Source organism: Amphiura filiformis, chromosome 9, assembly GCF_039555335.1.
Source record: "Amphiura filiformis chromosome 9, Afil_fr2py, whole genome shotgun sequence".
NCBI lineage: Eukaryota > Metazoa > Echinodermata > Ophiuroidea > Amphilepidida > Amphiuridae > Amphiura > Amphiura filiformis.
The window spans coordinates 31,096,781-31,111,225 of record NC_092636.1 but is presented as its reverse complement, the minus strand read 5'-3'; the positions used below and the strand labels follow the sequence as shown (position 1 = coordinate 31,111,225).

General features: G+C 36.7%; 1 protein-coding gene across 1 annotated transcript in view; it reads left to right on the top strand.

Annotated features, from left to right (window-relative positions):
- LOC140160042 (uncharacterized) overlaps positions 1-12,756 on the top strand; it is a 63,578-nt gene extending 50,822 nt beyond the window's left edge. The window contains exons 16-26 of the mRNA XM_072183311.1: positions 174-312; positions 3,301-3,398; positions 3,678-3,878; positions 4,443-4,562; positions 4,854-4,964; positions 6,206-6,310; positions 7,209-7,306; positions 7,728-7,852; positions 8,627-8,788; positions 10,351-10,488; positions 12,579-12,756. Of these exons, the coding sequence (XP_072039412.1) occupies positions 174-312; positions 3,301-3,398; positions 3,678-3,878; positions 4,443-4,562; positions 4,854-4,964; positions 6,206-6,310; positions 7,209-7,306; positions 7,728-7,852; positions 8,627-8,788; positions 10,351-10,488; positions 12,579-12,755 (1,474 nt within the window). The 3' untranslated portion in view covers position 12,756. The remainder of the gene's footprint in view (positions 1-173; positions 313-3,300; positions 3,399-3,677; positions 3,879-4,442; positions 4,563-4,853; positions 4,965-6,205; positions 6,311-7,208; positions 7,307-7,727; positions 7,853-8,626; positions 8,789-10,350; positions 10,489-12,578) is intronic.
- The last annotated feature ends 1,689 nt before the right edge of the window (positions 12,757-14,445 follow it).

Sequence of the window (14,445 nt, the reverse complement as noted above, 5' to 3'; positions counted from 1 at the left end):
AATTAATCAATTCGATATTATAGACTGATGATAGTGATATGAGTAAACAGCTTATTAAGGCCTTATCTGCGTGGTATAATCAGTGTGCATAAAAGTTAGAACAAAATTACGATACAGTCCTGATCCGTGAACTCTTTTTTAAAGATAATTCTTGTTGTTGTTGCAATCTGCAGGTTGATGTTTGGCTTCATGGTTACCACAGCGTTTTTATCAATGTGGATGAGCAATACAGCAACGACAGCAATGATGATACCTATAGCCCAGGCTGTGTTGAAGGAACTTAAGAGTGATGCAAATCAAGATGGCGAAGAGGTACCCATTTTCTTGGTTGGTTGGTATGGTTGCATAGTTTATCGTCTTAGCGGCTCCTCATCTAATCTTCTCCACTCGCTTTTATCTTCAGCACCTATCCTTAGCTATACATATATGGTCAATTCCAGCGAAAGCGGGACAAAATTCTCTCTATGTTAACTTTCCACTTTAAAATGTCATTACAATACATGTATTTTTCCAGATTAGAGTGTCCTTTACCCCTAACACCAGTAAAAACCACAAAATACCACGATGAAAAATTCATAACATGCATGCATCCCAGGGTCTGCGATGACGCAATCACCCGAAGTGTGATATGATCACGGAATTGCTGGCCGGGCAGCAATAACCCGAGCAGCTACCGGTCCGCGTTCGTTCGCTTGGCATGCGAGGGGTCAAAGGTTCGAATCCAGGGGTGCCAAGTCAAAATTCTTCTTCTTCTTGAAAAAATCGGATCTTCTCTGACTTCCGATACCAAAAAGCATGGGTCAGTGTTAGGGTTAATAAAGGAAATCACGTTATTGATGGAGCATATCATGTCACGTCCAATGTGCTCTATTTGTGCATATAGGCCTTTACTAGCAAGTCATACCAGGGGACAAGTTATGATACATTTGAAAACATGCGAAATAGGTTCCAGAACAGTCCTGTTTAATAGCGTCCTCTTGAAGGTATACTGAAGCTGCATCATGAAGTTTTGATTGATTATCCTAAATTACCATTTTTTGGGTAAATGCAATTAGTTAGAGAAACGGGAATCATTGAAACACAATGGAGGAATAACCGCATGGTGGTTTCCAACCTTCTGTAATAGTTTATATTTTGCCGCTTACCAATACATACCTTCAAATATGTGTTACCCACGAACATTTTGGTTACCCACGAATCCCTACTTAAATTATAGGGCACGGTGGCTCAGTGGTTACGGCCTTGGACTCATAATCTGAGAGCTTGCTCGATGTGCGCGGGTTCGATTCCCCGTCCCACCACCGTGTTGCGCCCTTGGGCAAGGCGCTTTGCATCGCTTGCCTCACCCCACCCAGGTGCAATGGGAAGCTGTTAGGGGTAGTCACAGTCGTTGTACTGATGGACCCTGCGCCACTTGTAGGCTGCAAACGTGGTTCCGACATATTCTAATAACGGCGGAATAAATGTAAAGCGCTTTGAGGCTGTTTACGGCATAAAGCGCTATATAAATATCTACATTTATTTATTTATTATAGTTAACAATGTATTGATAGTGTTTTAGTTCATAGGAACTGTCAAACACGAGTTAATAGAATATTGCTGCATAAAAATATGGAATGATTTTACTAAAATAATAATATAAAACTGTTTGCTCTGTCTATTTGAATTTGGCAACTTCATTATTCTCACAACTTTTATACCCAAAATGCCATAATGATCCATTCTAAATATTCCATATAGTCTGTATTTTGATTAAAATTCATTTTAGTGCCATTGCAGCCTGAATTATTGACATACGGAAAAGTATTTTTTATTTTTATTTAAAAAATTAATAGGAATTGCTATTTTCCAGACGCTGTTACCCACGAATCCATCCGAGATCCTCATCCTGCGACGAGATACAAAATCTAACTTTATATTTATATGAAGCATTTATTCTAATCTTTCGAAATAATACAGTAATGTTAAATGACAGCCACTTTGGAAAGAGTTCGAAGAATTGACACAATCTTAACTGTACACCTGGTTCTTTCTTAAAATTTGTAATAACCAAAATATTTGTTTGTAGATATATGTAATAAAATTCTATTTTACGTTCAAAGTCTTCACCGGTTTCTAGTGTATATGAGTCACACATAAAATATTGAAAGATATTAAATAAAGTGAAATTTTATGGCGTACAACAGGTGAAAAATGCTTGAATTCGTGGGTAACATGCATATGCGCATTTAACACTTTATTTGGTCTAGCAAGAAAAGTTATTTTTCAATCCGATGGCACTTCCACCTGATGATTCACTAGACATGATCGTCTCATTTGATAAGTCTAGAATTGAAAAGGAAAACATTTTCAAAATGGACCCCAGAGAGAATTTTGGCCCGCTTTGGCTGGAATTGACCATATACGTTCGCCTACCCATTACTTCATGCTTCATCAAGTATATGTTTCCTCCACCTGTCACGTTGCTCTGAAGTCCACGCGTCCTCAATTTGTGCGCAAAGTCACGATGCTTCCTTCTACTTCTTCTTATCTTAGGCACCACATCTTATTTTGTCCTATATGAGTCATGAGTCAGCTGAACAGCTCATGATGATTAATATTCTTCAGGCATTGAGGCATCTTGACCTTGCTTATTAGCTAAAGTCGAGTGCTCGATCTACAATTGGATTTATAAAGTTTTCTGTCCGGCATTTCTGATAGCTATCCTGAAGTCTGCCACCTCGACGAGTCCAGTATCATATTTCCGGATGTGTATGTCAGGTCGGGTCTTTCTGGTTTCTGTATCTCTATCCCGTATTAGGGTATCCAAGGAACCAGTTTGGATACAGTCTCCTCTAGCTCGTGGATCAGTGGCTAGCAAATCAGATTTGGCTTAGTCAATTCTTCTCAAGAAATTCAAATTTTACCTCGAGGAACAATAACTGGGCCATATGGAAGAACAGGGGAATACTTAAATATTCCCCTGAATATGGACCCAGTATAAAGAAGAAATAAACAAACAAACAAAGGAATCGGTTTACTGGTTTCCGGATGGGAAGCATGCACCATCACTCTTAACTAACTAAGGAGTTGATGGTTGTACCCGCAAGTTACGAGCCGTCTGAATGTACAATAGAAGGAACATACGACTTATGTAGACTTACAATCCTCCAGTGATAAATAATAAGATCAGGGGGAAAAGAATCTGGTTAGCTGGCCACTGTTACAGAAGGATATTGATATTAATGGCTGCATTACTTGTTCAATACATGAATTGTTGTCATTTTACACCAAGTTAGACATACTTTCCCTCTTTGACAGACGGAGGTCAATGCAAATGGATCATTTAATGGTCACGTAGATGCCCCTAACGATGACTTCGAAGCTGTCAAAATGGAAGACATCACGGCGGACAAAAAGTACGTATATGTTTTGTATATCAGGGACATTTGGGCACATTAAAAAGAAGTTGATGATTCAAGTTGAGGTTTTCATCCACGGAAGACTTGTTCAGCCTGGATAATATTTTATGTCAGTGGTCAGGAGCTGAAATGTCATCAAGGCGTCAATCCTTAAAAACATTTCTTGTTAGTTGTGATTACATTTGGGATTTTTACTTGAAAGTATAGGAAATGTAGAAAACCTGTCTACTTATTAATGGAAGTGCTTTTCTAACATAGTGTTAATGCATTTTTTAGCTTTAGCTCATTGAAACAAGCTGAGGCTGATATGAAACCACCTGAAGCAACATCAGTGACAGCAGATGATGAAGGTGATAAAGCATACGCATTGGTATGTAAAGGTATCATCTTATGTGTTCCATACGCAGCCAATATTGGAGGCACTGCAACTTTGATAGGTACAGGACCAAACCTAGTGCTCATCGGACAAGCAGAAACGTAAGACATCATTGTTGCACACTTCTGTCGTGTCTATACCTCGATATTGTATTGCAACTTTTTCAAATTGGTATTTGGTACCAATAGGTGTTTTGGTATTAAATAAGGTTTTGCATTGTTGTGACAAAGCGCTTGTCCTCGTCAGCAGCAGCTATCAACACAATGCATTTCTATACAGAAAACTTGAACAAAGGGCTTTAGTTTTAGTTTGTTACGTATTCGAACGACATCAAATTTTCATGTTTTGAAGGCCACTGATCAAAGAAATTATCTAAATTTTTGCGATCCAATATTGATAATACATTGCATAATGTGACACACACATTGATATAAAAAGAACGTACGGGTGAATATTCAATCCTGGTTGCCATGGCTAATTCAAGATGTGTAAGCTGATAAGGGATATGCTGCTATATAAAGCTGATTTTAAATATGATCTGTAGTCTGTATTATTTGCGAAGCACACAATAAATCGCCATTTTGATTGTTTTAGTTTTAATGGTTTAAATTCGTATAATACATGTAGGCCTAACACGTATTTAACTATTAATTAACTATTTTCAGACTGTTTGGAACAGATACTGGCATTAACTTTGGTACATACCTGGCGTATGCGTTCCCTGGAATGGTAATATGCTTGTTGCTGACCTGGGCCTGGTTGCAATTATATTATATTGATAGATGGTAAGATGGAAAGATAGTGAGAGGGTGAGAGAGGGAGAGAGCGAGGGGTAGAGATAGAGGGAGAGTGGAGAGGGAGGGAGAGAGGGACGAGAGGGGCGGGGGAGAGTCTACATTAAAATGGTTAAGCGAGATGAATAGGTTTGGAATAAAATATGCTTCTTTAAAACCTAATATCGTATACATATGTAGTCGTAGCATTTAAAAGGGTTAAAGCGTTTGAGTGATCCCATTGAGTTGATAATGAACCTTGTTGTATTTGTTTATATACAAAAATATTTAATTTATTCGCAGGTGCTGCTGGGGTTTCCGAAGAAATCGTAGTGATTCAAATACTAGTAGTGATCAGAATGATAGAGCGGCTAGGTATATCCGTAGAGCCTATGATGATTTAGGTCCTATGAGGTAAGGGCTTGTGGGCTCATAATACAGGCTATATCAAAATTGTGGGATAGGCCTTTACGACGGGAGTTCATAACAATTGGTAAGTTTTTAGCGGGTTCGCCGTCGGACAAATTTAGAACTGTAAGGAGTAGCATGTAAGCCGCTCCTTGCCTTTTGATGGCTCTAAAAAGAGCCGTTCACTGACGACTACCCATTGCCAACGGAGAACAAGCAGACCCCGCCTATCTGCTAAATTTAAAGGTTTGGTTGCTCTGAAAAAGAACCGTGCACTGAAGACTACCCCTTGCCATCAGAGAAAAAGGGCAACCTACTTTGTTGCAAACTCTCTGCAGTTGCATCAGCAGACAGGTGAGGACTGCTTCATAAGGAGCGGTCTTCAGTGCACGGCTCTTTTCAGAGCAACCAAACCTTTAAATTTAGCAGATAGGCGTTGACAAGAGGCAGTCTTCAGTGAACGACTCATTTCAGAGCCATCAAACCTTTTACATTAGCAGATAGGCGAGGTCTGATTGTTCTCTGTTGACAAGTGGAAGTCTTCAGTGAACGCTCCTTTCAGAGCCACCAGTAGTCTGCAATTGCATCAGCAGACAGGAGAGGTCTGCTTATTTTCTGTTCACAATGGACAGTCGTCTGTGCACAGCTCTTTTCAGAGCAGCCAAACTTTTAAATTTACCAGATAGGAGAGGTCTGCTTGTTCTCTGTTGGCAAGGGATAGTCTTCAGTGAACGGCTCTTTTCAGAACCACCAAAGCTTTTACATTAGCAGATAGGCGATGTCTGATTGTTTTCTGTTAACAAGGGACAGTATTCAGTGAACGGCTCTTTTTAGAGCCACCAGTGGGCAAGGGGTGGCCTACATGTCTCATTCTTAGGTACTTTGTCCTGAAGAAGTCAGAGCTACTCCTGACGAAAGTTTGGCAGTTCTAAACTTGTCCGACGGCGAACCCGCTAAAAACTTAAAAACTGTATCAAAATGTTTGATACCCATCGTTTTTGGTGTTTATTGACAAGCCTGCTTCTTCAATAGGCAACATTGGATCCTCTTGAAATGCCCAGGATTTATAATTTTATGACCTTTCATAACATTTGTGTATAAATAAGGTAACTCCTATACGGTATTGCATTTTGTTGTGGTAGTTTTGCTACCAATCAATATGTATAATAATTGTTTGCATGTCATCCACACCCAGCAATAACATTAATCCAACAAAATTTTTTCTTTTCTTTGCAAAAACTAAACAGCTACCCAGAAATAGTAGTTGCGATCCATGTGTGTCTCGTTGCTTTGTTATGGCTATCAAGAGACCCCAAATTTATTCCAGGATGGGCGAGTTTCTTTAAAGATGGGTGAGTGTCATGAGTTACGAAGCTGATTGTAAAATGTTTTAATAGCCATTTTCGTTCGATTTCGTCGTAGTGTCCGTACTGACGAACACAAGATATCTATAAACCATTCCTTTATATTCTTTATGACCGTAGGGGGCGACGTTGTCGATTTTGTGAAGACCAGCCATTAAAAGACGCGCATCACGTGACGCACAAGGCTGACGAAATTACCCAATCAAATTTGACGGTTATCAATATTACAAATTCCAAAACAACATACTTACAGTGGAGCTCGTTACCAATTTTAGAATAACATAATTTCGCTTTGACAACCAATAACCCATTTAGAATTGTCTCTAAAGATTTCATGATTACGTGTTAATCCAATATCGACTACAAAAATAGCAATATCGCATCTACCCCCTCGGGTGAAGGTCGCGGCTTATAGTGGTGTTCGGCGGTATGCGAAAGTCACGACAGCATATACCGTAAAACCTCGTCTACAGCATTATAGAGTTATTGTGATGAAGGCTATATTAAAACGAAGCAGCCATAAATATCCCAATGCAATAGATTGGTCTTACAATAGTATTGTTTGTATAATTATGCTTGTATCGGTAATTTATTTGCTAAAACTCCATAATGTTCTTATTTTGTCGATGGATGGCGCCTGGATTAATTGTACGATAACAAGGAAGCAAATGTTAATCAAGAAAACAAAGACCTTAAAGTCTAAACAAACTGAAAGATTTTCACATGTCAGAGACGTACGCAATCAGTATTCAATATTCACCATGATAAGGGTATCAAATGTAAGCATTTGTTTATTTGCATTTTGTGAAGATTACTTAAATGATAAAACCATAACTAATTCATGAATGAGTGTTATTGATACTATTCTTATTCTTCTGAATACTAGCTACATCACAGATTCTACTGCTGGTATGATTGTAGCTATGTTATTATTCGTAATGCCGTCAAAAACCCCGCAATTTCTCTGTGGATTTGGAAAGCAAGGTAAACACATCACTATACTTTGCTGAATTTTGTCTGCTATTTTTTAGAAATAAGATAATTCGGCAAAATCAATACAACAGAATGTTATTATGCAAGGAACGTTCATCACCTGGGAAATGTTAAAAGTAGTGGAATGATTTTATTCAGCTAGCCCTGCATTATCTAAATATACAGTACTGACCCTTGTTTACAGCCGTTGTACTGAACTTTTAAAATAGTTTGCCTGGGTAAAATGTGTGTTTTTTAATATAATTTTTAGAGCGTTGTACGTCCATCTATCATGTTTAATGGACAGCTCTATCGCATTTCGATAGGACATGTTGGATAATATTTTGCCGCGGGCGAAGTCCTGAATTTCGTCGGAGAAAAATAACGCGGAAAGAAATGTTTCAGTTGCATTTTTTCTTATTTTTTTTACTAGATTTTGAGAATGGTCGCGTCGTTCGGGTTCCAAAACTATTGGAGTGGGATGTTGTAAGTCAGAAAATGGCTTGGAATGTTGTCTTTTTGCTTGGAGGAGGATTTGCACTTGCTGAAGCTTGTAAAGTAAGTACAATCTCTGGTAAGTAGCCTTTGAAAAACAGAATATTGTTTCTTATTTAGGACAGGTAGCCTTTGAAAAACAAATATTGTTTCCATTCTTTGGACAGGTAGCCTTTGAAAAACAAATATTGTTTCCATTCTTCGGACAGTTATCCTTTGAAAAATAAATATTGATTCTATTCTTCAGACAGGTAGTCCATTGAAAAAAAAAAAATTTTATCAGACAGGTAACCTTTGAAAAACAAATATTGTTTCTTATCTTCGGACAGGTAGCCTTTGAAAAAAGTAATGTTTCTATACTTTAAACAAGATGCTTTGAAAAACCAATTTGATTGTTATTTTTCTGGCAGGTCGCCTTTGAAAAAACAAATATTGCTTCTATTCTACCCTTTAAGATCAATATTGTTTACATTCTTTGGACATGTAGTCTTTGAAAACAATACATTGTTTATACTCTTTGGACAGGTAACATTTGAAAACAATACATGCTTTTATTCTTCGGATGTGTAGTCTTTGAAAAACAAAAATTATTTCTATTCTTGCATGTTGGGAACAAAAGGGTTGTTACTTGCCAATTCCTTTCCTCGGCTATGGGACAACTGGACGGACATTGTTAGTCATTATTAGAGAAGAAAATCCGCTTTGTTTTCAAGATAATGATGGCGTTGGCTTTGTTATTTACTAAACCATAACTTGTTTTTATAATGTAGTAATACTAAATGCATTATCATAACGTTCTCATATATTGATAAAATGCATAATATTGTTTATCGACAGGAATCTGGCTTGTCAGAATGGCTGGGAGAACAGTTTCTTATTCTAAAGGATTTTTCACCAGAAGTAATTGCATTGCTGATAGCCATTATTGTGGGGGCATTTACAGAGATAACAAGTAACACATCAACTGCTTCCATATTTTTGCCTATACTTGCTGCTTTGGTATGTAAAGTTCGGGTTTCCCCGGTTTTTTTTTTGCAGGGGAGGGATAGGCATTGTGCCTGATGGGGGAAGGTCGGTTATTTATCTGAGTAATTTCAATGGAATCGACAGGTGGTGGTCGCCGTGCATCCTCTAAATTCAGTAAATTTTCATCGTCAACCGTGTAATTGAATGGGATTATTTTGAAATTTTAAAACGCTTTAAATATCACAAACAAATAGGCCTATGTTAATGAATAATATAAATACAAGCTAAAACCGTTGGGGTTCGATAATGAACCCCACAAAACTAACCGAGTTTTAGGAAAATGCCATACGGCCGGGCGGTTTCACAAGTTGCCGGCTCTATCATGCCACTCGCCGCCTGGGAATCGATACGTCCCGTGCCCATATGAACAATGGTCAGGGACAAAAGTGAATACGACAGTTATGACAGCAGATATAATATGAACCCCACGAACCCCTTCAAAGATAAAGAGGACCATTGATTCACAGAAACATCGCTCAAGAATGGGCAAACTAGGGAGGAAAACAACAACATTTAAAATGGTAGTAAACACACCTAAACAGAACATGAGTATCCAGCAAAAGTTCTTTTAAAAAACGCTATAAGTCAACAAAAACAACAAAAACACCCTGTTCTACGTACGGCCCCACCGATCTATTCAGTGTTTTTTTTAAATTTTATTTTTATGTATTTCAAAATATTGCAAAGTATATACACATTTTGGTGATTCTTAAGGGCTGGGGTATGAACGTTTGGACAGTATTTATTTTGGGACATTAGAGCACATCAGACATATCGAATTGCATTCTGAATACGAAGAATGTCATTCTGATATCAAATAATTTTGATTTTTGAAATTCGCAATTTAATACACATTTTATGGCAAATCATTAAAATTGATATTTTTGATATTTAACAGTACTTGAAGTAAACTTTATAAATCTGATGATTTATACTTACAGTGTATGTAGGTGGAATGAAAAGCCGACGATCAATTGAAAATTTTGACCTTTCGTATTGAAGATATGGATTTTTTCCCAAAACACCAAAAAAAAATAAGGTCTTTTTTGGGAAAAAATCCATATCTTCAATATGAAAGGTCAAAATTTTCAATTGACCTGTCGGCTTTTTCCCTGCTACATACACTTTAAGAATATATCATTAGATTTATATAATTACTTCGAGGACTGTTATATATCAAAAATTTGAAAAATATCAAATTTTTATAATTTGTCATAAAATTTGTATTATATTGTGATTTAAAAAAGAGGAAATTATTTGATATCAGAAAGACATGCTTCGTATTCAGAATGCAATTCGATAGGTCTGAGGTGCTCTCATGTCCCACAAAAAATACTGTCGAAATGCAATAAACGCTCATTTTGGATCCCTTAAGGTCATTTGAAAAAAGAGGGAAACCCCGACCCAACCGAACCGTTTTGTACTCTTTTTATAAACCGACAATATTTTTTTTTCTATAAACCGTTTAGTTTTCTGGGTAACTATGTAGTAAACAGGTAACGATGAAATACAATTATTTTGTTACTTTTATTCAGGGCGTAAGTCTTGGTGTCAATCCATTGTTTCTGATGATTTCAGCGTCTATAGCCTGCTCGTTTGCATTTATGCTTCCAGTGGCAACTCCACCTAATGCAATCGCATTTGCATACGGCCACGTGTCTGTTTGGGATATGGTAAGAAAGAAAAATCAGTAGATATTAAAACATCATTTCGACGTAGCGCAGAAACAGGGAGGTAACAGGATGAATAGCGATGGGCCAAAACAGTTTTTAAATATATTGCCCTGCTGTACCTCTGCATCGCACCATAGATGGTCAAAGAATAGGCACGGAGACCAGTATCGTAATGCTATAGAAATTGCATATGATGCTGAGTCCATGTACGTTTCACTCGCACCTTTACGATTAGTGTCTTTGAAAAGAGCTGTATTATTATCAATCCATGATCAGATTTTCCTTCATGTGATCGCATATCCGGGCCACCGGACTGTTTATGCCTCGGCTCTCGACCAATCAAAAACGTGGAAATCACATAATTAAGTATGAACATTATGATAATGATGATGATGAGAATAATGATAACAATGACGAAAACGTGGACGACGAAGAAGATGTTAGTGGTGGTGGAGATGCTTTAATCATGTTAATGAAGACGATAAAATATGATGATGTTAGTACTGCTTACAACGTCGATGATAGTGGGGATGATGATGATAATAACAAAACTCGGTTTAATAACTGGGAAGTCAAATTAGACGAAAAATGGCACTATTTGTAATTTTTTATTATGCAGTTTCTTCATACTTCAATTTTGCGCACTATAATCCCATAGGGAAATATGATATAACAACACCCATCTCGTACAACTACTGCATCAAAATGCAATTATTGCATTGAGCATCGTTAACAGTATTTTGACGCGGTCAGACTGAGCCTTAAATCTCCCACGATATATTTTGCCTGTGTCAAGAAGTCTATTAAAATACGCCTTTATCCGGACAGTAACAAGTGAAATCTCCTATTTTATTTTCAGAAGTATCTTTATTTATTCAGTATTATCTTTATTTATTCAGTAATATTTTTATTTATTCAGTTGATTGTAGTTTTAAACTACAATCAACTGAATAAATAAAAAAAGACAACAGCCTAATCAGGTCTTCCTTTACTAAACAATCCGATGTAGGTTTGTGCAAGAAGACTCTGCATTCTGAATTTTGCAACGGATAAATGTAGTTGTATACAAATGGTGGACCGTGGAACCGTTTGTTGCACAGTCTTGATGCTACGTACTTTGAATAAACCTGTGTAGGCCTACATAAAGTGCCTATATGACATATTGCAATAAATCCAATAAAACAGCCATAGGTGTCAATTGTCTTTTGGAAAAGATAAAGGCTCGTAATTGGTAAAAGTAATTACTTGGCTATTTATATTGCAATTAACACATAATAATTATTGTACAAACGCATACTTTCGGAACAGCTATGTGTTAGTGCACTAATAGTTGTCCAGAAAATACATGGTGTAATTTGTATAAATAGCAAAGAAACTGTCTTCTAACAATTACGAGCCCTTTACCAAAGAACTAATTTTGATACATATGGCCATTTAATGGTAATTTTATCATATCAAGGGCTTAGAGCCAGAAGTAGCTATGTCCACAATTACATGTTACTCATTTCGGCAACAAATGGATGGTTAATTCTGTCCCCATAATAAATGCAAGTGACTTTGGGGCATGGCCACTTAAACAGTTAGCATGGTTAGTTAGACGCAAGTGACCATGTACACACCCCCAAAGTCACTTACATTATATTATAGAGGGCAGAATTAACCGTCCAGTGCCGAAATGAGTAACTTGTAATTGTGGACATAGCTACTTAAGCCCTCGATATAAGCACTGCATGTACACAGGTTTATTCAAAGTACGTAGCATCAAGAGAGTGCAACAATCGGTTCAACCATTTTTTCACAACTACATTACCCGTTGCAAAATTTAGAGTGTGTCTGGGACAGCTGCCGTATAGATTATTGAGAATTTATGCACAGTTATTCTGTTACAGTAGACCTTAAAATATGACACATTGCAGCCATGGAGCTGCATGGGGCATTCTTGCATTAACCCATTCACATATCCTGACATACAAACATAAAATTTAGTTACATCTAAAACAGGAACATAAAATGGATCATAAATTCATGCAAACATTCCATATTCTTTTTATTTGAACTAATTCGTGCTTTACTTTTCTTGTTTTTATCAGGTGAAAACTGGTTTTATCTTGAACGTGGTCTGTATATTAGTATCATTCATGAGCCTGAATACATTGGGCGTGTGGATATTTGATCTGAAAACATACCCGGATTGGGCGTCGGATATGGCATCGACGACGACCATGATGACCACTATCACAGCCAATGTCTCGTCAACTGGCTTATAATACTTTGTGTTTTTATAGAATAGACCAAAATATAATACCTGCATGATTATTTTTACGATTTCCTTGATACCAGCGAAAGTATATAAAAAATTTAACTTGTATAATTATAAATTAATATAAAACTAAAAGTGAAGGATAAGTCATTAAAATTGTCATTAGGTATTTTGGAAAAAAAAAAAAAAAAAAAAAAAAAAGAAGAAAAAAAAAAAGAAAAGAAAGAAAACAACAAAACAAAAACAAAAACAAAACCCAAGAAACGAAGAAAACAGTAGTAATGACAAAATTGAAGCCACATTCAAATAAATGTAGCTATTTCATCTACTTAGTAGTACACGAATCTGTAATTTCTCTACTTATTGTTTTTTGATGACTCTCCGGATGAGCAAATCACCGAATAGGCCTTGTTAAATTGAAAAAAAAATCTGAATCAACGTGTTTTTAAAAATATACATAACGCGTTTTATGGTTTGTATAATGGACATTTTTAGTGAATTGAAGATATTTGACAAACTATAATTTTGTAATAATTTATGTTAATATCTACCGGTATGTACTTGTAAAACCGGAAACAGCATATCGATTGTACATGTATTTTGTAAGATCTAAAGATCTTGGTATGATAAGATTTTTTTGTAGAAGTATTTTGTGAATAAAGTGTACATTTATGTATTCCACAAAATGGGCTATTTCAGAAAATAGATGCACACCTCCTATAGAGGAGTTCGGATTTCCAGACTTTTTGTCCAGTCATGATTGTTGGAAATCCAGACTTTTAAAGTGTTCAAAGGCGAAAAAATCCAGCAGAAAAATAGTTCAAAGTCAGAAATCCTGAATTTGAGAGCTCGTTTTAGACATTTCCGTGATTTTTCCTTCGTTTTTTGGATTTCCAGGCTTTTTCAAGCAACATTGGCAACTGGAATTCCAGTCGTTTTCAGAAAGCATACTTGGAAATCCGGACATTCCTTTGATTAAAAAGTTACTCCTCTATAGGGGTGTGCATTTATTTTCTGGAATATCCCAATGTATGCATAAGTTGTGTTTATTTCAACGTGTTCAAAGTAAAGGTCAAATAAGTGCTTGCGACTTAGATTTGGTTAACAATCACATTCTGTTTTCAAAACTTGCAGAATTTTGTTGATGACCTGGGGAGGGGGGGGGGGCGTGGTCCTGGTAATCTAGACCGCTTTGCATCTGAGCCATATTGCGGTAATTTTTTTAATAGATGTAATATCTAATCTTGCATATTATGACACCACATTGAATCCAATGTGACCTCAAGAAGTAAAGTTACAAGCAATTGAATAGACGAAGGTCCCGTTTTATAAGTGACAAACTGGTCTATACAAGGCGCAAAGAGATCCAAACAAGCGCAACAAAGAGACAACGCAGTTTCTTCAAAAAACCTTTATTTAAAGCAGTTTTTATTTCAGTTTTTACTTTTCTGGCTTATTTGTCATCTCTTTTGTTTAGTTTTCTTTTGTTCCTTTTGTTTTAAATTAAATGCACGTACAAATTAGCCATTCACCACTTTCAAACCAGATGACCTGTGGGGGGGTTGAATAGGCCAGTTTGTCACTTTTAAAACTGGACCTTCGTCTAATCAAATGCTTGTAACTTTGCTTCTTGAAGTCACATTGGATTCAATGGGGTGTCATAATGTACCGGACTAGATGCATCTATTAAAAAACAA